This window comes from Cheilinus undulatus, linkage group 9 (genome assembly GCF_018320785.1).
Source record: "Cheilinus undulatus linkage group 9, ASM1832078v1, whole genome shotgun sequence".
Classification (NCBI taxonomy): Eukaryota; Metazoa; Chordata; class Actinopteri; order Labriformes; family Labridae; genus Cheilinus; species Cheilinus undulatus.
In genome coordinates this window covers 7,968,617-7,996,338 of record NC_054873.1, presented here as the reverse complement: position 1 = coordinate 7,996,338, position 27,722 = coordinate 7,968,617, and the positions used below count along the sequence as shown (strand labels likewise).

General features: G+C 38.6%; 1 protein-coding gene across 14 annotated transcripts in view; it reads left to right on the top strand.

Moving 5' to 3' along the window:
- LOC121515031 (transcription factor SOX-6-like) overlaps positions 1–19,097 on the top strand; it is a 232,828-nt gene extending 213,731 nt beyond the window's left edge. For all 14 annotated transcript variants that reach the window (XM_041795585.1, XM_041795583.1, XM_041795584.1 and 11 more), the window contains 3 exons: positions 1,000–1,170; positions 7,812–8,025; positions 13,250–19,097. In XM_041795585.1, the coding sequence (XP_041651519.1) occupies positions 1,000–1,170; positions 7,812–8,025; positions 13,250–13,595 (731 nt within the window). In that variant the 3' untranslated portion in view covers positions 13,596–19,097. The remainder of the gene's footprint in view (positions 1–999; positions 1,171–7,811; positions 8,026–13,249) is intronic.
- Positions 19,098–27,722: the final 8,625 nt, after the last annotated feature.

Sequence of the window (27,722 nt, the reverse complement as noted above, 5' to 3'; positions counted from 1 at the left end):
TTAAAGCTTCTGGAAGTTTAGAGATTGTAACAGGCAGTGAAACGCTTAGCCCACGTACAGAGATTATGGTCCTCAATGCAGCAAAGTTTTGATACCCACCTTCTGCATGCTGTCCCTCCTCTTTATTACCCACAATTCCTGCTGGTCATCTTTTCAAGACCATAGAGGCACAGCCTATCACATTTTTATTTATCTGCCTTCATCTGGAGAATAAAATATGTGTGTTAAAAGTGGTAATGAATGAAAACAGTAAGGACAGCTCCATAGTGTCAGCATGGACTCCAAAAAAGTGAGAAAACTGACTTTGAATTCATTGAAATATGCTTAATTATGATTTTCCATCAAAATTCAGCAAATAAAGGCTTTTTTTTTTAGTTTAGACCTTTACCTTTATTTGATTGTACAGCTAAACAGAGATGTGAAATGTGAAGGGAGACTGACAAAGACTGGACGTCTGAGTGCATTATTGAAGATGCTTGATACTAGTCAAAGAAGAACTGAAGTAAAGCATTTTTCAAGGTTTTGTGGATTGTGTGTTTTCATTGGTGTTTATGAATTGTCGGTGAAGTTTCCTTCTCACAGAGGGATGTTTCTGCTCTGTGCTTTCTCTGTACTTGAGGTAACTGAAGCATACGATTTAACAACCTCAGACAGACTCTCTGTTTAATCCTTTTTCTTCCAAACACACCTGTGGCTCATAAAGCTGCACTGTTTACAGCCCAGCAGTGCTCATTGTGGTTTAGTTTACAATCAGAGGAGTAAACAGGCAAGTGGAGGGAGCAAACTGGTCATGGGGACTTTACTTCATGAGTGTTTCTATCAGCATATTAAAGACATCCCAGTGCTGTTTCATTTTCATAATGTACATCCAGGCCTGAGGAGAGAAGAAATAAATAGGAAGGATTCACTGTCATCACTTCAATTCCTGCTCTTTAAATCTGAAAGAAAGAGAAGTATGAATGTTGGACTGATAGGAAAAGTGTTTCCTTTGTCTCACAGGGAATAACATGGCAGAGGCACGAGTGTTCAGAGAGGCGCGGGGCAGGAACAACAACGAGCCGCACATCAAGAGGCCCATGAACGCCTTCATGGTGTGGGCCAAAGATGAGAGGAGGAAGATCCTGCAGACCTTCCCCGACATGCACAATTCCAACATCAGCAAGATCCTCGGTGAGGTTTTTCATAGTTATCAATACTCAAGCTACATTCCTGCAAACTCCAGACTCAGGCTTGAATCTTAAAGCTGTAAATAGATGAGCAGTCTTAATGATTTACCTGATTTTAACTCTGAAAATACAATGTTCAAAAGAAGTTTAGGAGGACTGTATCTCAGAGTTAGTTTTCCCAAACTAGGTATCTGTTTGTGTTGAATTGAATTAAAAGAAAAAAACTTTTTTTTGTCATTTGGAGAGACTACAGTTTGAGACTTGTTTGAAAATGAAAAGTAATGTACGTCACAACTACACCATACAATACATTTTATGATAAGAAGCAGCTTATTTCAACCAAGGCATCCAGACTTTCTGTCACTAGAAGTAGTTTGTAAGAACAAGAGGGCCTCTTTTTCTGTAAGCAGCTGCAATATGACTTAACTTTGAGGTTCTAGGAGTAAAATCTAATTTTTGCTCCATTGCAGATTTGATTACTAGCCTTAATGTCACAACAAATCAAAGTAGACTGACCATGAGCTACAGTGGCTATAAAAGTATTCCTCTACTTGGATGTTTAACCTTTTATTGACCAATCATGCTTAATATAATTTGGCCTTTTTGACAAAATGAATGTGAATGAGTCTCAAGTGATTGCAGTATAAAGATGCCTGTGTCTGGAAGTTCAAGTCACTGGTTAATCTGTATTCCTGGCTACCATTACACTAAGAAGACAAAAGAACACCCAAAGCACTCACAGAAAAAGTGATTGAAAAGTATGAGTCAGAGCGTGGATACAAAAACGTTTCCAAGACACCGAACATCCCCTGAAGTTCAGTTAAGTCCATCATTAAAAATGGAGGTAATATGGCACATGTGTAAATCTGCCTATATCAGACCGTCCTGTGCAACACGTGCAAGAAGGAGACTAGTGAGAGAGGCAAGGCTTTTTGGCCATTAGAAAAAACACTGCACATCACCACAAACACATCATCCCCACTGTGAAGCACAGTGGTGGCAGCATCATGCTGTGGGGATGCTTCTTGGCAGCTGACCCTGGAAGGCTTGTAAATGTAGAGGGTAAAAAGAATGCAGGAAAATATTGGAAAATCCTGGAGGACAATCTTATTCAGTCTGCAAGAGGACTACGGCTTGGGAGGTTTATTTCCCATCAAGATAGTGACCTGAAGCATACAGAGAAATCTACATGGAAATGGCTTTAAGACAACAAGGTAAATCTATTGAGTGGATGAGTCAAAGCCCAGACCTCTATCTAATAGAGAATTTGTGATTGGACTTCAAAAGGGCTGTTCATGCCCAGTCTCTGTGCAAACTTACAGAACTTTAGCAGTTTTGCATAGAAGAATTGAGTAAAATTACAGTGTCCAGATGTGCAAGTTTGATAGAGAATACTTATGCAGTCGCTTATTTTACCTTACATGTTTTTACTAACTTGACATCACTTAAAGAGGATTTTTTATTGGCAAAAAGCCTTTTATATTGACTATGATGGGTTTATAAAATAATAATAATATTAATAAACTTAATTTATAAATCACTTTTCAAAACAGACGTTACAAAGTGCTTTACAGAAGACATGCACAACAGAACAGATTACCATCAACAAATTCCATGTGGACAGTTTTGTTTATGCACTAGGTAGGTGCATAAACCCAATTAGATACAAAGACAAGCTGATAGTTAAAAACATGTGATATTCAACCCCTACATAAGTCAGGACAAGCTCTCTTGTAAAAATATGTTTTTAAAAGTGACTTAGTGACCTGCAGCCAAGTGACTTAGACCCTTAGTTTTTAGCTGAGCTTCTGGCACAAACAGACCTTTGCCAGAGGATCTCAGAGCGCGTGCAGGGGAATAGGGAGTTAAAAGGTTAGTGATGTAACTTGGACAGAGACCGTTGAGTGCTTTAAAAGTGATTAATAAAATCTTAAAATCTATCCTAAAACGTTTAGTGGATTTTGGTTAAGAACAGTAAAAAGGCTGTTGCAATAATCCAGACAGGATGAAATCAAAGCATGTAAAATTGTCTCTGTGTCTTTAAAAGTTAAAGATGAGTGAATCTTTGAAAATTTTTTGAGGTGATAAAAGCATGACTGTACAAGTTTGGTGGTATGCAGCTCAAAATTCAAATTGTTGTTGAACCAGATAATAATACCTCAATAAAGGGGTAAAATATAAGAGGAAGTGAATACTTTTTATGGGCACTGTATCACTCCAATTATTTGGAGTGTATTTTAACATGGTCCTCTTGCAAAATGTGACATGCTTTCTTAGCAGTGCAAAATGGTTTGATTTTTTTGTTTTTCAGCCCCAATTTGGGTAACACTGTGCTAAGAAATAGATTTAATATGAGAGGAAAGGCAAAGTTAAACATAAAGCGAGTGCTATACAGAGTTAAAAACTCTTTAAAGCATTAAAAGACACATCACACTGTTAAAAAAAGACAAAAAAAGATAAAATGCATTTAAATATATGATAAGAAATATGACATAGATAGCAAATAAAAGAAAGTTTCCTCTAATTCAGCAATCAATAATAAGTTATCTGCTCTGCATGCCTTTTTGTTTGAATCTGTCATAAAGAATGGAATAAAAGATGGAAACTCTGAAAGACAGACAGACCCAGCTGATCAACAAATCCATATCTGTGGCATTTTCCCTCCACCTTCCTCCTGGTTCAGCTCATTACTACAGTTCACTGAGTTTCTTTGCAGTGGGCTGCCGACTATAAGAAGGATCAGTGTGTTTTTAAACCTGGAACAGTTCGCACACAGAGCTCCACTGTGTCCGCCTGACCACTGTGATGGATGCATTCAGTTAAAAAGTCGCCGTGTTGATACTAACCTCCCCGACACAGATAGCCATTCACACGGTGCTGAGCATGACGGTTGTTCGTGAAATGTTCTTAAGACCTCCACTGTCCCGCGCAGGGCTCCAGTGAGCGGCAGGGGCGCTGAATGTAAAGCAACTTTTACAAATTGGTGTTTCATAGGTGGGTCTGTGAGAAGGCACTTTGAATGAGCTCTAATAAAGGGGCATTTGTGTTGGACTAAATGCTTTTTGCACTGATATGATGTATAATTCATGCACCAACAGTATCTAAATTTAAGTTTTTATAGTCCTTGTTTCACAGAATACGAGAAGTAGAAATAATTTCCCTGTAATTTTCCAAACCTCCTGCAAAATAGGAGCAAATAGCAGCATTTAAGCACATAATTGTGTACGTGTACGTGCCTGCATGTGTACAATCCATGTCCCTCCAACATAATAACACAGCTGGACTCCGAGGAGTGGGTGGCAGGCTCAACAAAACCTCCCCTCTGTTTCCTGTGTCACAAAAGTACACGTCCAAGTTTGTGATGAACCTTGATAAACAAAGAGGCGAGGCCGAGTGTGTATAATCAGCTGTCAGAGTGCTTCACAGATGCACTGCGTTCCTGTGGTAATGGCCCCGTCCTCTTGTTCAGAAGGTCCTCTTACCGGGGAAAATCTGAAGTACACAATGTGGCGTTCCTCTGCAGCCAGCAGGACGCAGAGCGAGAGCCACTAGACATGATGGTGTCTGTTCACAGGAAGAAACCACCAGCAATACTGCAGTTTTCTGAGTAAACCGTCACACTGTGGCTCTTTTATGTGATTAATTTAATGTGACAATGATTTGATAGCTATGTTAGCATTGTTGCATGGCTGAGTCACAGCTCATTATGTCTAATTTACCACAAACTGCTCAAAGAGTATCACTGAAACAGCTTAGAGACATATGTTAACTCTTTTCATCGCTTACTAAAGAACCAAAAAAAAAAAAGAGACATATGTAGTGTTGATTTCTCAAAGTTATTATTTGACCATTATTAGTTGTCACATGGATCAACCACTGAGGAGCTCTTAATCAAAACAGCAACAAAAGAGGGGTAGCAGACAATCAAAGGAGCGATTCCCCGTCCTGATTTAGGGGACAGAACCTGCAGCTGATGGCAGATAAGAGTATGCATAAAATATGAATTAGATAAAGCAACAGAACAGCAGCTTAAAGCAGTTCATACTTTCCTCTGCAGCAGTCTTTGATGTAGCATCCAGCGTTTCCATGGCAACAGTAAACATTTAATGTCTGGTGTCTATGGTATATATAAAGATTAAAGGTTTCTTCAGCGTTCTCATCTAAAAATATGTAGCATTGCTATTTTTTTAACTAAATGTAGACATTTTATTCTGAAATTCTAGGTTTTACAATATGGTATGATTCAATGTGATGCAAAATGATACTGTCCAATGAGATGAGGGTCCATACAATGCTGTGCAGTGTGATGCGATATGATAATGCCCAACGAGGTCTCCAATTATCAGGGATAAATGGACTTTGTGGAGCTCCTCCATGTCATCTATTTATCCCTGATAATTAGACACTAGTGTTAATTTTGGCAGCTATTTTTAATTTAGTCTTAGTTTTAGTCTTAAAATGAAATGCATTTTAGTTTTATTCACATTTTAGTCATTTCTACCATTTTTAGTTTTAGTTGATGAAAACTCAAAAAAAGTCCTCACATTTCAGTCTTTACTTTTAGTCCAAGCATTTATTTTCTTGCCTAAATCTGGTACCAAATCATGGTAGTGTGTTATCTGCACTCTGCTTAACTTGGGGTCCCTGCTTTCTACAGCTGAGAGGCAGGATAGCTACATATGCATGGTTTTTCAACAGATTTACCCACAGTGGAGAAATATCACAGATTTTTAATGTCTGATGATAACAACATTATATTTTAGTCTAGTTTTAGTCATCTTGATGAAAACTAAACGTAGTTTTTGCCAGTTTTAGTCATCAAAGATCTATTTTTGTTAGTCTTAGTCTAGTTTTTGTCATGGAAAAAAGGCTGTCCACAAACATTTTTAGTCATAGTTTTAGTCCACAAAATTAACACTGTTGGTCACCTTGTCAGGCATTGACCCACTTATACCATGGTCACTTGCAAAAGAAAATTGAGTCATTTTGTACATGCACCCCTGCCTATTTCTTGACCTTTTACAGTGCTAAGGCCTTTGCACACTGAGTCCATTTTTATCACCTGAAATTTTCGCATGTTAAAAAAGACAAATTAAACTATTAAAATTGATGTAGAGTTTTTACAGTTATCCATTACTTTTTTGTGGGCATTTTGGCAGAGGAGTTCAGCTTTTAAAGATATAAGTAGGCGGGTCTCCGAGGCAATGCTGTGCAGTGCGATGCAATATGTAAGAGTTAATGTAAAAGAATTAATAAAACCACAAATTTATCCTTTCATATGTTTCCAAGCCTATAACATTCTTAGGGAATGTAAATGTCGTTCAGTACTCCAGTAAATAGGACGGGCCATGAATGTGAAGTAGCAAAGAAACAAAAAAATGAGTCCACTCAGCTGCACTTTCTTAGTATAAAGGCATGAAGGCGAGGAAGACGGAGAGTCACCGTGATTGGACTATAAACCTTTAAGTTAACATGGACAGTCATGTGATTAAAAGCTTGGTTTTAACAGACCAGCCGTTTGAATACACAGAATAATTCCCCCTTCTGCACTACGAGGTCACAGAGGTGAAACAGAGCTGTTCACACTCTGCAGGTGCTGATTCTCAGTGAGACACATCAGTATTTATCAGATATTATCATGACGCGTATCAGAAGTGTTTTCTTTGGCTCTACAAAGAAATAATGGCTTTTTTTCTTTCTTTTTTTTTTTTTTTTTTTTTAATTTTTGGGTTTTTGTGCCTTTATTGATAGAGGACAGTGGATTGAGTCAGAACCAGGGACAAGAGAGTGGGGAAGGGCCACAGGATGGATTCAAACCCCAGCCACTCGCCTACATGGCCCAATGACTCCTTTCTTGTGTTTTACGTTATTCAGATCCTCTGACAATAGTTTATAGAAGCCAGAACAGGAGGGAGGTGACTTCTTTTGCGACACTTACCTCTCAGTATTCAGGTGAGCCTGGAAAAAAAGTCATGCTTCTCGTAGCTCATGTGTTACAACACCATCACATGATGTTCAGAGGATACTTATCTCGTTCCTCACCAGCATTTCAGACGTCAAAGTTGTCGTATTCACCAAATAAATTAAATGAAAGTATGAATTCGGTCATTGTTGTATTTAATTTGTGGCCTTATAGAGTATTTCTGCTCCATGTTACTATGGTTACTTTTCTCGTATATCGGCTGCGGCGCATGAATTCGGAACAGTGTAAAGATTTCTGACCTGAACTGCTTGAGCAGTTCCATAGGTGTCCATACATCAGAAGTTAATGGACACCAGTGGAACTTCCAGAGCCAATCAGAATTGACTATTCAAGATACGGTACAGTACAGCATGATGGGATACTCAGCTTTATAAGACTGCTTTGAAAATTTAATGTCGATAATCCTTCTATGAAGACGTATTAGACTTGTTTTATTGAATCTGTTTCAACATTTTCTTTATCATTTGGTCCCTCAAAATTCAAAAAATGCAACAGACTGCAAGGCATTGTTAAAGTGTGCATAAAAATATCAAATGATAAAACCGTACCTATTTAATGACAGTGAAGCCCCTTTACTCATTTTAACATTCATGATTTACTACCAAGAACAGAAATCAAGACTTGAATAAGAGGCCAAACTAAACGTTCCACCCCTCCTCCAGGCTCTCGCTGGAAAGCCATGACCAACCAGGAGAAGCAGCCGTACTATGAAGAGCAGGCCCGCCTGAGCAAGATCCATCTGGAGAAATACCCAAACTACAAGTACAAGCCCAGGCCCAAGAGGACCTGCATCATCGACGGCAAGAAGCTGAGGATCGGAGAGTACAAGCAGCTGATGCGGTCACGACGTCAGGAGATGAGGCAGTTCTTCGTGGGGTGAGTCGTCCTTGTAACTCTCTACGTAGGTGCTTATTTTTCGTGAATCATTTGTGTTCCTTTGAGGTAATGCCTCATTAATGTAGAAAAAACACTTAATCACAGAGTTTTATTGGATTTAAATTCCAAATCTCTTGAAAGTGTCAAACTATGTACTGAAACACAATGATTGATGGTGTCTCATTTCAAACATGGAGAGGATTTTTCTGTTACATCAACCTTCTGACAACAGGGTGCACTTTCAGACCTGACTTCTTCTATTTACTTATCGTCTTTGATTCACGGCAGACATTATTAGAAGGAATTTTCAACATTTTTGAAGAGTGGGCCATTGTGCATGTACAGTCGTGAGCCTCTCATCAGTTTTTCTACTCAAAAAGTCTTCAACTCGCTTACTGTTTCACCTGTGACCTTTGTATTAAAGTCACTCTTTAAAGGGATATTTCAGTGTTTTTGAAGTTTGGTTGTATAAGGTACTTGGTAACGGCAGTTCTATTAGCCACGAGAGCTTTCAGTTGTTCAGTTTTTCACAGTTGAACCAGGGAATCGAGCGTATTTAAGGTCAAAAAGGGACAAAAGTCAATGTTGGCATGTATGCTATGCAGAGAAATTTTTAAGTGTTATTTCCTCTAGAAAGCCTCTGAGTTTGGCTCTATTTTACAATCCAACAAGTAGCCTAGGTGTTCTTCTACCTCAATGCATCGTTATCCTCTGACCAACTGATTGGTAGAGACATAGTGGAGTAAACACCAATAACTGGTGCCATAATCCATAACAAGTTCCTTTTTCTGTGGTTTAATCAACACATTAATCTTCAATCTACCTGTAGGTCCTTATTTTCAAAATAGAAGCAGGTCTGTATCCAAGCAGGAAGTCAGTTACCCTGATTATAAGACAAAAATACCAATGAAATGAAATGATCACTGTTCGTGATCGATTACAGAAATTCTGTGATTAATCATGCTTGAATAATCTTGAATTATTTGACAGCCCTAGTTTCATGATAATTTTTTACAATTCCAAAAGATATTGTTTCTTGAAAGATATTTGTCTAATTTTTTTTGGAAATTTATATTTATTAATAAACTCAAAAACATTTAATTTAATTTAATTTAATTTAATTTATCTTATTTTATGTATTTTCTTTTATTATTTTTTATTATTGCCATTTTTTGCATATGTGCATCATTTTGTGTTTTATGTACTGTGTTGGTGCATCATGAAATACCTTGTGCTCAATTAAATATAGAGTTGTGCATAATTTTGGGGCATTTAAAGATTTTTCTCTGGGCCTGATGGGCCACAACTGGGCTGGAGAGGGGGGATAGGGCAACCAAGGTCACATGTGCCACTCTGTAGCCAAGGTCAAGCTCAACAGCATCTCTTGTCCCTGGTAATACGCCTGAAAACCACCAGCAGTTCTAGGCCTTTGGCAACCCTGATACCACCTGCCCGGATGGTGCCCTAGACTGTGCTTACTCGCCACATCCAACCCTTAGTCTGCCCTAAAGGTGCAGACTTTATTTTTTCAACAGCTTTTCCCACCCATGCTAATATGCAAGGACATCCAGAGCACAGCCAGGATTGTATCAATCCTTCTTCCCACCTGATGGTGCCCTCATGGGGGATTACTTGCCACATCTCCATCTTACTTTAGCCTCAATTTTTGACCTGGACATGCCTAAAGGTTATGCACAGTAATGTTTTTACAGTTGACCTTCAAGGCCACCGTAATCAATAAATAGAGCAACAATAATGTAATCATCATCGTCATGTAATGCATTTTACTTCTGCATTGAAGCGTTTTGCAGGTGGAAAATTCAGAACATTCTCAGTGCAAATGTTTTCATCTGTACTGATCTTGCTGAGTTTTGTGCAGTGTCTGTCAGGGTTTATCAACCATTCATTCCAGTTTTATTCTTAGAACTGCCTACGTCTATCTGCCATACAATTTAAACGCTCACTAAAGACCATTTCTCTTTTATTTAGAGTGTAGTCGGTGCAGCGAGGAGAAAAACAGTGGCATTGTCCTAATGGGAACCAGCTTTGGATGTGTTTAAAGCTATCACAGCAGCCTGTGTTTTAGATGGATTTACCAGAGGCTATGGGCTTTGAATGGGAGCGATTTTTAATAGCTTGTCATTTATTAAATTAGGACAATGGCGGGCGCTTGCGGGCAGTGAAATTGGACACAGACAGACATGGTGGAATATGAAATGTAAGCAGATGTTTGAGAGGGAGCGAGAGCAAGGCAGACGTCACATGCTGAACGCCACATTTACCGTGTGTGGTCAAGCAAATGTAGAAAACAAAAAAGCATATGATTCTTCAGGCCTGGACTTTCAATCACAGCTACCGGGAGCCGGCAAAGTACCAGTCTCTGGCACATTCCTTCTAGCTGAACCAGTGTTGTTTTTAAAGCGCTTAATGTGAAAATGAGTCTGTCAGAGCGTTCGGCAGTAATTGTTTCAGGAGACGGAGGGGGGAAAACTGTTAGGTGAGAAAAGTGACAGCAGTTTTCCTGCTTTATGTGGCTCATTTGAGGAGCCAGAGGGCCTGTTTGAGTGATGTGCTTTTACCCTCATTCCATCTCAATCTCAACAGGTTATTTAGCTGCTGAGAACTGGCAGCGAGATCCACGTTAGGACATGCCCAGCCAGATGAAACGCGCTGCCGGTTTAACTCAAGCGGCCCGAGAATTAATGCTTTGTTTAAGCGGTTTGTTCAAAGGATGTTACATAAATCCCTCAAATGGAGAGATCACACCGCCTTGTACAGTAAAAGTCAGTGTATTTACTGTTGCCTTTACCAAATTGTACAGATAGAAAACCTTTTTTTTTTTTGGTCTTTCAGCCAATGGTTTTAGCCCAGACTTAAATATCTAATCAGCTATTAATGGAAGACCTTGAATTCTGGGCCAAAGGCCAAATGCTACCAACTTCAGTGGTCCCTCTGGTGATTTTCCTTGTAAGATCATCACAAGTTAACATTTAAATTTTTGAATGAAAAGGCACAAATTTATCCAACAAACCACCATTTAATTTTGCCATGTTCCAACATGAATTTTCCTAGAATAATTTTGAAGAGGCTTTATTTTTAATATTGGGTTTACTCTTTGCTTTTGGCTAACCATGCCCTAATGTTCTGTTACTAGCTAGAGCACAAATCTCAACTGGTGTACCTACTACAAGATAATCATGTCGGTTTTGCACCCATTTCCCCCTTACAACCAAAGGCAGCAAAGGCCCCATTATCTGTTGGTCCTTAAGATTATCTTGCTTAATTTTTTTTGTGGTGGAGGGTTGCTAGAATTGATTTCACCCTTCCTTATCTGCTTAGAAATTGTAAATATTAAACATGTTCTTACTAAGCACATACTTTGTGGTTTAATAGAAGATAGCCAATCATAAATCAAGCTGACCAAAGGAGGAAGCACAACAAACACAGTCATGGTGACGAAAGCAAACATGAAGCATAAAGTTAAACATCAGAAATGGAAGACCAACTTGCGTGTTTATAAAACCTGTACTGTAAAAAAAAAAAAAAAAAACACAATCAAACTAGCATAAGCTGCGTTTGTGACATTTCTTAAATTTCCAGTGAGTAAAATTGTGCTTTGAATAGGTTTCCATTGAAGGGAGTTTTGGGCATGAGCCTTGTAATTCTCATAAAATGTCATCTCGCGAGACTCCGCTGCAAAACCTTTTGGTGTTGGTACGGTTATGATTATATCTACAGCAGTTGCCTTGATAATTTTGAACAAAATACGAAGGCAACGGATGATAGCTCAGAGGCAAAGTCTGAATGTATGGCAAACGCCACGTATAAGGGCTTAAGTGTGATGTTAAGAAGGTCTTGTTCCCCTCTTCTGTCCACACGTACCGCGCCATGTTTTCTTGAGTGAACTGGCCATGTTACACCGTACGTTATGTCCTGTGATGTGTAAATGTAGAAAAAGTGTTTCCATAGCGCTTTTGGGATACACTTCTATATCCAAATGTCTGAAAAACCTCCTCATGAGAGCATAAAAACTTTTTAGCGATATTTGAGATGTTTTCGAATTTCAGATGTTTCCATTACCAGTTTTTTATTGAGGTATTTAGAATTTGCTTGGCTAAAACCACTACCACAGTGGATGTAGCAGTAGAGTCAGATCTTTAGCCGCCTGGCAAATACTTATAACACGTCCACCTGTAAGTCAACTCAGCCATGCTACTAACTATGCAAATTAAAGCAGAACTCTTCTCCTTAATAAAATCAAAACCGATGATTTAGGAATGCATTCGTGTCCTGCACATTGTGAACCAAAAAATAAATTAGCTATTCATAACAAATTCTTATTCTAATTTGTCTGAATACATTTATAATTCTTCTTTAAAAATGAGAACTTCAGTATGAAATCCATTGGGGATTCCTTGACTTTTAAAGCCAGCCTCTAGTGGACATTTTAGGAATTACATCCTTTTTTGTAGTTTAACTTAATCTATTATCTAATTTATTTAGTCTTTAATGTATGTATTTACTTAATACAGTAGAGTAGAAAATTAGATAGAGAAAATTGGGAAAAGAGTGGACTCCATAGAAAACTGCATAACTCCATAAACCATGGCGACTGCAGACATGTCAGTACACGACTTTTGTCGTTTTTGAAAAGAAAACAACTCACTGCTATTCTTTGTTCTTCTTTTAACGAAGAAACGTCGTCAAGTTCTGATAAAACTGGCGCTTTAGCAGCATCCACGCTAATGTCTTCCGCCATAACTGCACCAGTCTTTTCTCGCTGCTTGCTTACGTCATGACTCTGTCGCACCCGAAACTACTGCCCCTTGATGCTGATTGGTCCTGTCACTTTCTAACCAGGTCCAAACGGTTTAGACGGGAGCTTTGCAAGGTGGATTTGCCAGTGAGAAACACGGAAACGAGTGTATCCATCGGCTTTGCAAGGTTACAGTTATTTTTCTAAACTAGAGTTAACTGCTTAGTTGAAATATAAAGTCAATATTCATGATGAAAGCTGTTGCCATTTATTGACCTTTTAGCTCTCAAGCTAATCACAACACAGTGGCGTTGGGCTAAGAAGAATTCCAAAGGGGGTTAACTGTTGCCTAAAATGCTTGTTAGCATGTTGTTAGAATCCCCACACAGCTGCTTAAAAAGCTGTGAACCCTTCATCTATGTGTATTTGTGCTAATTTCTTGTTTCTTGTTCTTTTCCTGCTCCTCAGGCCTCAGCCCCCGATTTCTCTCGGCAGCAGCCCAGGTGGCGTAGGAGTTTACCCAGGTGCCATAACGATGGCCACAACAGCCACCCCATCCCCACACCTGACCTCAGATTGCTCCAGCAACTCAGCCAGCCCCGAGCCCGCCATTCCCGTCATCCAGAGCACGTACGGGATAAAGTCCGAGCCCGGCGGGGGGAGCAACGGCGCCGGGGTCGGCGGGCTGGATCATTTGCCCAGCGACCCGGCCAACGGAGATGACGACATGGACATGTATGAGGACTTTGAGGATGAGCCCAAGTCAGACTATAGCAGCGACCACGAGACACGGGAGGCCGTGAGCGCCAACTGAGCGCTCTGTTGTAAAAAAAAAAACAAAAAAACAAAAAAGAGAAAATGAACTCCTGTTATACTCAGAGACACTTTTTAAAACGCAGTTTATAACAAAGACCTCCAGGCAGACTTTCAGGACATGTATTCATGCACTGAGCATGCCCGGACAGGATTCACACTCAGCGGACATGCTCACAAAGGTCTCGGACGGTGTGGCGATGAACGAACAGGGCTGATAGGAAAAAAATGTGACTCCGGAAAACAACCTGAAAAGACTTTAAGACGTCCAACTGACAATGAACTTCAGCTTCCTTATCTTTGACAATCTTAACAGGAGCGAGCAAGAGGAACACGAGAGGGAGCGAGAACAAGAGCGATAGAGAAAGAGAAAGAGGGGGAGAAAGGAAACGAGTGACGAACACATTGCTGTGTGGTTTGTAAAGAGCATGCATGGATTTTGAAGCATCAGGAGTTGGTCTTCAACAGCTATTTGGTCTTAAATGTTTAAGGAGTGAATTAGTTTTTATCATTATGTATTTACTTTTTGTGGGTTTTTATTTTCCTTTTTTGTTTTTTGTTCCATAGACTCTTTCTGACAGGTCACTGCCTGTACAAACTCTGGACTGTCGGAACTTGAAATTTGAAAAGTTTTAATATAAATCCTAGCTATTGTAATCTTATAGTCTTACTTTTGTTTCTTACGGATACATCTACACCTTTTTTTTCTGACAAACTGCTTACATTACATTACTGTTTTTTTTTTTTTAAATATCCCAGCTCAGGTATGATGTGCCAGCTTGTGAATGTTTTTTTTTTTCATTCGTTTTCATACAAAAAGGAGTGGTAGGAATTTTTCGACTGTTGATGGAATAAAGGGAGTAAAATCCCTTATAAACCATTATTATTATTATTATTATTATTATTACTATTATTATTATTATTATATTATTAAGAGAGTACCCAGGCATTGTACAGATTTACGTCAAATGTGCCAAAACCTACATTCACATTCACTCGGGATGTTGTAGTCTTAACTTCCAATGCTGCAAAAGTCTTACACAATCACCTTTTTCAATCTAATTTCATGAGTTTCTTCTCTGTAAATGCTGGCCCCTCTCCTGGCAGAGCAAAGGGAGGATGGGTTTGTTGTCCTTCCAGCATTGAGATGTAGTCAGATGAGCAGCATCAGCTTCATTTCCACTGCTCCGGTGCTTTCACGAACCACAATGCCCATAGTTCCTTGAGGCCAAACACATAGAAAATAGAGCTCAACAGTGTGGTTCTAAAAGTAAAAAAAAAATCACATTAATTTCTCCAGAGTTGATTCAGTCATTTGCCATTCTGTCAGAACCTTTCAAGGGAGTTTTTGATATCAATTAGGGTTTATCCGCATCCTTGGGGAAAAGAACTACACTACCCACAATCCTAGAGTCGCAGCAACATGTCGGAACAGTGGAGCCTGCTGTTACTATAATAATGTTTACCCCTACCACACAATATATGCAGTCAGTGTTTGTTGCCATCTTGTAGTTGGCGCCTTTACTGTTGGACTTCAGCATCTGTTGTTGCCTGCTGACTGTGACAGCAGTGTGGATAGTTGGTGCTGATGAAGCAAGCTTAATAAGACCATCTCAACTCTTCATATTTTATATATTAACCATTTTTTACAAAAGCAGCCTGATCTGGAGTAATAGAAAACAAAAACTGGACTGTCTGGTATATATTTGTGATGAAGTGCTTCATAATATAATGTTACTATACTCACTTGTTAACTTAATAATTGAAAATCTGCATTTAACAATCACAAACAGAGGAAATAAGCCAACATTTGTCATAAATGTTCAGAACATACATATTTCCTGTTTTTGCTGTGGTTTCATAATGATTAGTTGCAGCTATCACTTGATTGTGCTTTCTAGTAAGTAGAAGAATATCATACGTTTGATTTTTTCTGAATTGAATTTAACAATAATACACCTTCTATAGATCACTCAAGGGGGCCAAGGTAATTCTACTTTTCTCTGTTCCTTTTAAGAATACAGAAGTCCTCTGTGCAGTCAGTAAATCTGTGCAAGGTGTCCGCTTCAGGACAAAACCTTTTTCGTCAACACTTTTGGAGTAAACCTGTTTTAAAAAGTCACAGTGGTCCAAACTGCCAAGAACTCCAAAAATTCCTCCTAAACATCAGTGTCAACAAGAAAGTTAAATATAAATGTCTTTAAAAGAAAGAACCTTTTCACTTCTTGCTTAGTTTTAATTCAAATGCACAAAAACATATTACAGCATTAGTATCTGTGTCCACAGCTACTGTTGTTTGTGTTTGCAGCGTTCACTCTCCATACGAAAACAGTGCTTTTTTTGTTGCCTGTCAGTTGAAAACAGTTTATCTTTAGAACAGCGCTGAACTTGGCAACGTCACTACTCCCTAATTGGTCAATCAAAATCAGAAGGGGAGGTTCTTATGATACCAGCTTTGTCAACAACGATGGCAGCTTACAAACTGATCCAGCTAGTCTTTATAAGAGTAAAGTTTCAAGTCTAAAACCAGGGCAGGATTCCTTTAAATCATGGGTGTCAAACTAAAGACTCAGGGGCCAAATCCAGCCCGTGGTGCAGTCTATTTTAACTGGCCCACCGGTATGATGTCTGCAGATTTATAAAAATGTTTACTTAACATTGATGATTTAAAATGTCTGATTTAAGTCATAAAAATAAAATCAAGATTAAAAATGGTAAGTTAGAAAAAAGCCAGAAATGTGGTTAAAGAAATTCATTTGCATTTTCATTTCAGATTTTCAATTTTGGATCTCAAAAACGTGACTTTTAACTCATATTTTGACCTTTTAAACTCATGACTTTTACTCTGTCATATATTTCCCTTTAACAAACATGTTTATTATAACAATTCCATGTTTGAACTAATACGTTTGACTTCTTATCTCAGATTTTGAGCTTTAAAGTTATTTTCACATTTTTAAATCTCAAAACGACTTATTGTCAGTACATGTTTTGAATATCTTATTTCTAGTGAAAATGAGGTTAACTGTTTATGGTTAAAAGTTGACCTTTTAAGGCTCTTATGTTAGACTTAAATTCAGAATCTGGCCCCTGCTGTGGTTGAGTTTGACACCCTGAATGGGAATCCCACAGAGCTATTGAAAAACAGTGTTACCGATACTGCCAAGGAAACTTTTGTAGCCTAAAAAGTATTAATACTGTTGAGAAGTGCTCTAAAAAAAGAGGTTTTGGGTACTGGCAGTGCAAAAAAAAAAAAAAAACTGAGCCTGTGGACACAGTTTAAACTAGGGCTTTCAAGATTAACTGAGTTTATTGTGATAAATCAAGATCCACAATTAGTGCACTGATTTGATTTAAATCATGATTAATCGCACCTCTTTCAAGACACTTTGATTAAGCCACGTCAGCGTCTCCCTGCAGCCACATTAATGTAGAAGAAGTCCACAACGGCTCCTTAATGTCTCATTTTACTTTGAAAATCTCACAGACCAGTGGACAAGTCAAAATTCATGTGCATCTTGTATTATCAAAAATTAACATTTTTTCTGTTCCCTTATTTCTTTTCAATACATAAGTTCTTTTTTCTGTGGTTCACTTCCTGTTAGAGGTCGTCTTTTATCTACCTCTGGAAGCATGTCTATATCCACACAGGAAGTCAATTTTCCTTAGTTAAAGTCAGTGGAAAAATACAAAATGACATAAAAACAGCCAAAAATGCAAAAAAGTGGAATTTTAAAACAAATTCCAAAGGTTGCAATTAATCATGATTAACTACAGAAATTCTGGGATGAATTGCTATTAAAGTTTTAATGTTTTGGTAGCCTTAGTTTCAATATAACAACAAGGATAAACATAGAAAGAAGTTTATGTAGGTTGTGGAAGAGGAGTGTTTAATTATTGTTTGTTGGGTCGTGTCAGATCTTTTAAAATTTAAAACAAACAAACACAATGGATTGTGGGATGTGTAGTTGCTTCACCCCCTCAAAAAAGCATTATGTTCACAGTCTTGTACAATGCCTTTTTCTTTATTTTAATGCTGATAAGAATGTTTTAATGTCACAGGTATTCTGGTAGCTGGTCGGCTTGTTTCCAGGATTAAAATATTGCCGTTTGGATTTTCTGGCATGTGAATGCCAAGTTTAAATGGGAAAATTTACTTAAGGAACCAGATCTGCCAAAAAAGAAGTGGGTGGTCACTGCTGAGCTCTATTAATCCCTTTTCCCGGCAACCTCGCTCTTAATCTGGTTTAATATTTAGACATTTTGTTGGCTTAATTTCTGCTCGGACTCTTTGAGATCATTAGTCTTAAATGTCAGCCTTGTAGCTCAGACTCATAGGACAGAGTATGAACACCCCCTTTACTGTAGGACAGGACTTTTAATTCTGGATCCCGTCACTGTATTTGAAATTGTACAAAATGTTACTATTTTTTATCAGCCTGTTAATATTTGTAAATGTATTTTAATTATAACAAGGGGAGAAGATACACCAAACTTGTGTTTTAAAAAAAGAATTTATAGAGTTGCAAAAAATGGGTTTAATAGGTCTGTTATTTCAAAAAGGGTACGTTTTTCTACGTTGCATGTATATTTTGAAGACGAGTAAATTATTACGAGAAGAATGGAGGAAAAATAAACGTGCGTAGCTCCCATTCAGCCTCTCAGCCGGAGCACACACAAGTTTTTCCACAGCGAGATGTTCCTCTTTACGTCTCGGCGGTCGGCACCACGCTGGGTGTGCACGCTTTTTCCTCTGTTTTCCTCAAATGTCACATTCTTTCTCTAAAGACACATAATATTATTTCTTTGTCTCTTTTTTCACTCCGTTCTGCGTTTTCAACACCTGCGACCTCGGGTGTATTTTGGGTGCTCTGTTGCTCTTTTTATACGGACTCTTTCTTTCTCTTCATGACCACCTCTGGGAGTGTTTCACAAGCTGGGACTGAACATTGGTTTTTGCTTGCATCACCTGAAAAAAGCCTCATGCATAGACATTTCTGTTAGTGTCACACATCCTAAGCACTGGATATAAATTCTATGTTTTTTTTTAGTATTAACTAATGTGAAGTTGTGTTTGATTTTTAAAATGAAAACTAGAGCAGTCAAAAGTCAAATGTTTGGACTCTATAGGACGCCTCTCACATGCGAGGGAGGCACAAGTAAATTGCCATTTTTTTTTAGAAACATTTCATTTATTGAAGCATTTTGTTTTTTGTTTTTTTTTTTGTTGATGCCGCAGCTCTCGTGCCGCCTGACGGGGGTCACATCACCTCTGATCTCTTTGAAAATGGTAACCTCATGCTCTCGTCAGCTGTGACCTGCAGGAGCGCAACACAAGCTTCCTGGTCACTCTCATATTTTTGTGATGAGTATTGTATTTGAAATTCAATTGTGCGTTTTAACATTTCATTGTATTTATTAGCCAGCTTTGGCTCTAAAAAGTGTCAGTACAACTTGGTGAGAAAGACAATCAAAAAAAAAATAAAGAAATAAATAAAAAGTAGGAAGACTGGAGACTTTTCTTGCTTTCAAGTGTTTTCTCTGACTCCTGTTCAAGATTTTTTTTTTAACTGTCATTGAGCCAAGCGTGTAAAAGCTCAGTACAAAAGTAACAGGTAGAGCTGTGTGACGTTTTTCTCCTGACTTTGCACAGAACTAGTCATTTCCAGTACAAAGCTTCACTTTCTAAAGCTTTTCAACTCTGTCTTCATATTTTTGTAGCCCATGCAAATTTAAGACTGACTCTTAAAGTCTCTGTATAGTGAAATCCAAACTTTGAGTCTCAACACACTTGATCTATTGGAATAAGGTTGCTGTAAACATTTGAAAACACAGAGATCTATATGAGACTGATTTCTGGATTTAGACTGTTAGGAGGTTCTTTTACTTTGTTCCTGGGTTGGCTTGATTTCAGCAGGGAAAAGAAAAGCTCATGACATCACTAGTCCTGACGGGGAATTGCTCTGCCCCCTTTACTGATTGTGAGGTAAAATCCCCAAATCTTTCAGCCACAGTTGTTTCCCAACCTTTTCTTCCTTAGGGTCCTCCCTACTCATATCCATGGGCGTAGCGCGGGGGGGAAAAGGGTACTGATTACCTGGGCTAACCGTAGGGAGGGGCTGGAATGGAAAGTGTGTTTTTATGTATTTTTTCTTAGTGATTTGTGTGATTACTGAATCAAAAGCGACAAAATGAATCTGTCAGCAGACTGAAATTCGCATCAAATAGAGTAAGATACAACACTGGGGCCCCTGTTCCTCCCTTAAAAAATGTCCAAATGGTGTAGTCTAGTGCTGCAAAACAATGCAAGTAAATTTAGTTGAACCATAGTGAAAATATTGCTCATAAAGGGGGAAATTATGGTTCAAAAATACATTAATATGCATGGATATTTGTAAAAATGGCACATTTGTTGCTTGGCTAGCAGGTTAAGGGGGGCCCTGTGTAATATTCTTCTAGGGGACCAAAATCCCCAGGTACGCCCCTGTTAATATCTAAGAAAGCCAAGCCCCTTAGGACCCACTTGGAAACATTAAACATCAGTTTCATGGACAAAATCCCAACATAATAAACCTGCATGCAGCTGTCCTTTACAAAAGATCCATGTATAAATCATCCATTATTACAACACTAGAAAAAACAGTAGTAAAGAGGATCTGTCAAAGATGAAGAAAAAACTCAAAATTCTCAAGTTTAAAAAGAAGGGCTGTCAAGATTAAACTAGTTAATCATGATTAATCAAAGTCCACAACTAGCACACTATTTTTAATCATGATCAATGACATGCTCATTTTCTCTTTCAGTACAATTCGCTTTAGAGTCTCCTTACAGCCACAGTGATGTAAAATAAATCCACCACTGCTCCGCGATATCTCATTTTACCTAAAAGAAAAATGTACAGACAGCTCAGTAGACAAGAGTCATCTGAACCTTTAATGTTCATTTCTTGTTAATCCATAACAAGTTCTTTTTTTCAGTGAGTAAGTTCATGTTAAAATCTTAACTCTACCAATAAAAGTAGGTGTGCATCAAAACAGGAAGTAAATTGCCCCTAAACCAATTAAGTAGAAAATGAAAAAGGTCACAAAAATTATTTAAAATGCAAAATAGTGCAGTTTTAAAGTGTGAAAAAAGGTTGATTAATTGTGATTAACGACAGAAATTCTGAGATTAATCGTGATTAAAAGTGTTAATCTTTAGACAGCCCTTTTAGAAAGCTGTTATTTTATGAGAAAAAAAAGTTTACCTTTACGATGTAAATGTGCAATAACCAAAACTTAAGATTATAAAGTCAAAAAGTTGAAAATCCAATCACTATTTTCAGTTTGGTTTCTTGTAAGTTTTTATTTTACACTGTTGTAAAATTTACAATTTTTAAAACTTGAAACTTTTGAGTTTCTAATGACAAAATCTGAGACATTTTGAAGAGAGAAATTTTTTTTTTCCTGTAAACTTCTGACTTTTTAAACTCTGAAATTACGAGTTTGAGTTCTTATAAATATACAAATACATTATCTAAAAAATGTTGACTTTAAAAAAAAAATAGACTTTGAATTTTTGCACAAAACTAAATGGATACTCTTGATTTTTATTTATTTTTTATTTTTATTTTTTTATTTTTATTTTTATTTTTATTTTTTGTCTTTTAGGCAGGCCCTAACACAGAGAAAAATATAAACACCTAATATGGACAATGCCAGAACAGACGGGATACTGCGCCTCTGCCCTTAGACCTTTAACACCCCACCTAGGGGTGCCCGGACCCCACGTTGAGAACCACTGGCCTAATGGTCATTAAAAGTATCATAGCAGAGAGATTTGTGCCAGGAAACTGTAAATTGATTCCCCAACTTCTGTCTCTCTGCTCTAGCACAGAGCCAGGCAGCTGCGCTCTGGCCATAGCTCGCCATAAGGTCAAGGGGCAGGCTAACTGCTGGAGTGCTCGTCTATTTTTCACTTGAATCAGACGCAGCAGGAACAAACAGCTTACCTGCTGAAGGTGTGTTTTAATATATATTTCACTTGTCTTTAGTCCTGGATGATTAAAAGAAGCAGACTATGGCTTTGTCTCTCTCTAAGCAGCTACAATTCCATCCCTCCTGTCTGTTAGCACCGCGATGCTCAAATTTAGTAAAATATCTGATGATAGACACGTCTACTCCTGCCAAGTCTGTCACAATAAAAGCCTCCATTGCTAATCATTACTGACGACTTAAATTTTGAAAAGCAACATCAGAATTGTTTTACTTTCCATCCTGACTTGCAGGCTGATGAAACCATCACTGGAAAGGATCCACTGGTTGGATTTGACCCCAGGCCACCTGCTTGGGAGACAATAGTCTCTGCACTTGGGGTGTTACTTAACCCTCTGGCCATCAGCGTCCCTGGCTTTATTTTTCTAACACCAGAAGTTAACATCTAATTTAAATAATGTCAGTATTTACAATGACAGCAGTTGTGGTCATTGTTGCTAAAAGATCAGAAGTGGATAAATTTGAGGAAAAGTCCTGGTACTGTTTTGTGCATGTAGGAGCTCTGTGTAAACGTTACAGGTAGTGCTGCATGATTTTTTATTTCCATTGCTCTCACTGGTGCTCCGACTTTCCAGGGATCTAATAATTTCCAACACAAGGCTTTCTGTTTCCAGCACCAAGCTATTCCACTCCGTCTTTATATTTTGGTGGCCCATTACAGTAAATGTGGCCTATTGTTCCATTGTGTGCAGGAGTGTGCGTGAGGAAACATTCTGACTGCGCTGTGGTGTACACGCCACGGCGCCGGTGTTCGCTGCAGCCAATCCCTGCATTTGAGAGAGGGAGAAACAGAGAGCTCAGCCATATGCAGCCACATCATAAATCTAATTGTAATTCCCAAATCAACTGTAGCGTCACCCTGCGAGGGGCGCCGCAGAGTTTATCACACACTCCTTTGTGTGCACGTGTGAGTGATTGTGTGTGTGGTGCAACAGTGTTTGCCTGGGAGGGGTGTTTGAATCATACTTGTGCCTTTGCCATGTTCATCTCGTTAAATAAGTCATCATAATTTACATTTCCTTTTTGCTTTCTGCAGGATGAACACTCAGCTGTTTGCACATTGACAGATTGTTTCTGTGTCTGTGTGTACGCGAAGCTTTCAGCGCCTTCACCGAGTGTGGTGTCGTTCATTACACAGCAGTCCAAGTGTTAAAGTGGGACATGCCCGTTCAGATATACAGACTTCATCTATCTCAGAAGAAAAATGATGTAATCCAGGATTTTCCATTCAGTCTGCAGGATTTCCTCATCACTGAGGCTACTGGTAGCTTTACATTAAGAGTTCAGAGCCCAAAATAGCACAGTGAAATCAAACTGAACAAAGTTAGAAATGTTAATATTTTAAAATTGTCTGAAGGAGTAGAAAAATGTGTGGCAGACAGACTGTATGTCCTGGAGAGGATACAATCCACCAGATATAAATGAGGGTTCTACCTTCATCTTCATATACAAATTTGTACGTCCGTGAATTATTTCTTTGTTGTAATAATGCTTCTTCGCAATAAATCTTATACTGCTGGAAAGCATGTTTATTCCCCTTTTAAATTGTGCCACAGTTGTAAGGATCATGCCTTTGTGGGATGAGCAGCAGAGCTGAGTATGTGGGTGGCTTTCATGAAAAATTTGCTAAATCGTCTCTGCCAATGCCAAACAGCTTATTCTACCGTTGCCTATCACCATCAGACCTTTTGGCACCGGTGTCTGCATCATGCATGCTAGAACCTGAACATGTAGAGAAATGTTATGTCCAGCAATGGGTCCAGATTCTGCCTATGGCAGTTGAATCATAGGGTCAAAGTGTGGCGTGTGGCAGTCCTGACCTCAACCCCGCTGGTGCCAGAGTGACTGACACAACCACACTGGCGGACTTGTGACAGATGCTGGTTGAAGAATGGGATACCATCCCACAGCAGTGTGTGACCAGGCCGGTGACCATCATGAGGAGGCTCGTTGACTCACTGCTGAGGCTCGTGGTTGTTAAATGAGTAAATCGTCAATATGTCTTGTTTCCTCAAACCTCATCATCCAATCCACCAAACGAGAGTCAGAGATAGAAAAAGCTGTTTGGCATTGGTAGAGACGATTTGGCAAATTTTTCACAGGCCCAACCCACATACTCAGCTCTGCTGCTCATCCCACAAATGCATGTTCCTTACAAATGTGGCACCACGTAAAAGGGGAATAAACAGGTTTTCCAACTGAGTATGTGAGTTGCGCCCATGAAAAATTTGCCAAATCTTCTGACAGGGTTAGAGGATCCTGGCACACAGTAAGCAGTGAGCTGGATAAGGCCAAGGAAAGTGTGCCAGGTGCCTGTAGAAGCACAGTTCAGCACATCAGCTTTGGTCAGATGGTCTTGTCAATGATAACCAAAAATGCACCAGTGAGAAGTCATCACAAAACAGTCCAGCCGATGTCTCTGGTAATCAGTCAGCGTCCAGACCTCACAAGAGGATAGTAAGACCAAGGACTGAAAGACTGATTTTCGTACAATGCTCAGATACGATGCCCAGTGAACCAATCACCCCATAAGTGAGGCCAAGATTCAAATGAGGCTGATTGTGCCATTCATTCTTAGACCAGGTACAATTAACCTGCAAGGCAGATGGATATGCCCTTTTCCATGTTTCTCACAGGCAAATCCATCTTGCAAAGCTGTCATCCGAACCTTTTGGGCCTAGTTAGAAAGTGACAGGACCAATCAGCGTCAAGGGGCAGTACTTTCGTGCGCAGCAGATTTGTGACGTAAGCAAGCAGTGACAAGAGGCCAGTGCAACTGTGGCGGAAGAGATTAGCCTGGATGCTGCTAAAGCGCCAGTTTTATCAGAACTTGACGACATTTCTTTATTAAAAGAAAAACAGAGAACAGCAATGAGTTGTTTTCTTTACAAAAACGACAAAAGTTGAGTACTGACATGCCTATAGTCGCCATGGTTTATGGCGTTGTGAAGTTCCCTGTGGAGTTCACACCTTCGGTAGGGGCACAGGCGCACAGCTCGGTAGTGGCTACGCCACGTTTTTTTGCTCTGATTGGCCCGCTAAGATGTGTGTAGCACCACATTATGTAATAACACCGCATTATGTAATAACCCTAACCATAGGACTCAGTGTGGGCTCCAAGGTATGCCCTACCCAACTACCTTGCCCTAACTCTAACAGCTTAGTGACTTATGCCTAAACCTAACCCCCCTTCAGGGCTCTAAACACCTAACCTTAACCCTAGGACTTCAGGCTCCAGGGTATACCCTACTACCCTGCCCTAACCCTAACCGCTTAGTAGCTTACAAAATGCGTTTTTAGTGGAGATCTTCAAAGAAAGAAAATACTCATACTTGGTGTTACTTGAGCTAAACTTTTACTTATGCAAGCCAGATTTGCATCTTCAGCATTTTAAAATGCAACAAATGTTCAGTCTTTGACCAAGAAACTTTAAAAAGTTGGAGCCTCTGAGCAAATATTACCATCAAAATAAAACATGTAAAGAATAAAAGGGCTGGACCAACATTGTGTTTTACTAGCTTCTGTGCTAACTGTTCCATTCATGGGAGGGAGAAAAGGACGAAGTGATAAAGAGAGCAGGGATTCCTCAACCTTTGAATCTACCTTTCTCTTCTTGTGGGTTCTCTGTGTGTGAAGATGATGAAGGGTAATAACACACTTTCTTCTTTTTCAGGCCCTGTAGGCATACATCCACTTTTTGATTTTTAAAAACCATCTTGAAGAGTAAAGAGAACTAAATCTCTCCTTTTTTTTTGTCCTCACAAATCAGAGCCTCAGATCAAGAGAATTATAAATTGTTATTACAAAGGAGGAGCCCCAGTCAGACGTGGTGGAGAGGCTCTTTCAATGAGGCATCAAAGCGTCCTGCTTTATGATCATGGAGACTCATTGAAGTCTATGGTCATGGTGGAGCAGCAGACGACTTTTCCTTCAGAGTTAATGATGCTTATTCATTGAAATGCTTTTGATTTAAAAGAGGTTTAATTGACCCTCACTCTTCTTAAAGCTGTCAGTTCTTAATGCACTGTGTTTGTTTTGAAGGCTACAAACTGTTGAGAAGGAGGTGGTTGAAAAGTCTAGAGAAGCATTTTTAGCAGGGCTGAAAAATCACACATGAATTTTGGTTAATTAATCACACCAAAAGTAAACATCATAAACATCAAACACCACTCTTAAAATACGCGCCCACAGATGCTACGACTTGGTGAAAACATAGGCCAAACGTTTCAGTGGTCTTGTTATTATTCTTGTAAAACCTTGTGAAAAGTTCAAATACGATTCAGAATCATGTTCTTCTATTCAGATCATTTTGTTTCTTTTGTTCCGTCCTCAGTATATGTGCTGTGCATATCTTGACAGACAGCTAAACTCTTTCCTAACTTCAAAACTCTGAAGACTTTGTCAGCTTGTCCACAGGTTGATTGAAGCTGTAAAAAAGTCTGTGTATGCTCCTTATAACTTGTACATGAGCACTGCATATATCACACAGTCATATGAATTACATCTGTTTTTAACCTTTCTGTTTTTATTGCATTTTAATATCCATGAACTCTTGTTTTAATTTTCTTACTTAAGTATTTATTTGTATTTATCGTCTTGTACTCCTGACAGCTAACCAACAGTACGCTACTGAGCAGAAGGCATCTTAAACAATTGAGACAGCGAACTCACAAAATCAAACGTTCCTCCTGCAATTACATGTCTGAGCATAAAGATTACTATCAAACAAATAATTAATACCCACGGTTCTATCAAAGGCTGAAGATGAATGGCAGATGCTACAGGATTCTCTCACATGCCATGATACACCGCCATGTTGCCATTTTATCACTACTTCCTGTTAGTGATGGGTTGTTTATGAACGGGCCGGTTTAAAGAGCTGGATCCCATTTGAGAGCCATTTCATATTATTATAACATTTTTTTTTTTCATTATCTTTATGTATGTTGTTTGGGTGTTATGTGATTGTTTAGCATGATATTTTCTACATACACATTCACAGGCACATCCCCCATCAGAGACACAAGTTTGATGGTATAACAGTACTGTTTTATATCAGGTGTTTCATACAGCCCAGCCAGTGAGCAGATTTCAAGGTGTTTTGGGACGGTATATTTAAAGAAATGATAGTGTTATATTTTCTTCAATTCAACAAACTGAGCACAGTTGGACTACAATACCAGCAGTGTTGGGGATAACACGTTGCAGAGTAATCCATTACAGTACTCAGATTACTTTTTATTGTAACGAGTAGCGTAACGCGTTAGTTTTAAACTCCAAGTAATCCTGTTATTAGTTACATTTTCATAAAAGTAATACGTTACTAAAAGAAAAGAAAAAACAAATTTCATCTCTCTTTCGTCTCAGTATGTAACGCAGTAATCTAATGAGTTAGTTTCAAAAGTAACGCTACCCAACACTGAATACCAGCACGAATGTTAATAATATATCATGACATTGACAAATCTGGCAGTTCAAATGAACATAAATCGTACCCTAATGAAGAGCTGAAAGAGCTGGCTCTTCTTGCTGAGCCGAACCAAATGACCCGGATCACTGAAAAGAGCCAAAATTCCCATCTCTACTCCCTAGTATAGTCACATGACATCCCTACCTGTGGCTGATTCCCTCAGCTTCTTAAAGCAACAGTACAAAACAGAAACTTAACTTAAAAATAGTCTAAATTAGAACTTAATACAGATAAATTAAATGTGTAAGATCACTCCTTTAGTAATACAAAACTAACTACTGAGATCTTAAACAAATGATATATGTGACTGCATGTAAGATCCACTCTAAAAAATAAAAAAAATAAATGCTTTAATTTGTAGAAAATCCTCAAAATTCAGCTCATAAACTTGAGATCATAAAGTGATTATTTTAATAAAAGCCAAACTCAGAATGCTTGAGTTTAAAAATATTAATTTAGGACATTTTTTAACTCAAAAATTTGAAATTTAAGTTTATAAGAACCAAAACTTAGGGCCTTTGCACTGAGTCAGTTTTTTTCTTCCAAATTTTTTCAAATTAAAAAAGAAAATCGGTCTTATGTTGTTCTCATTATGTTTGCACACCAATGCCGAAATTTTTTTCAA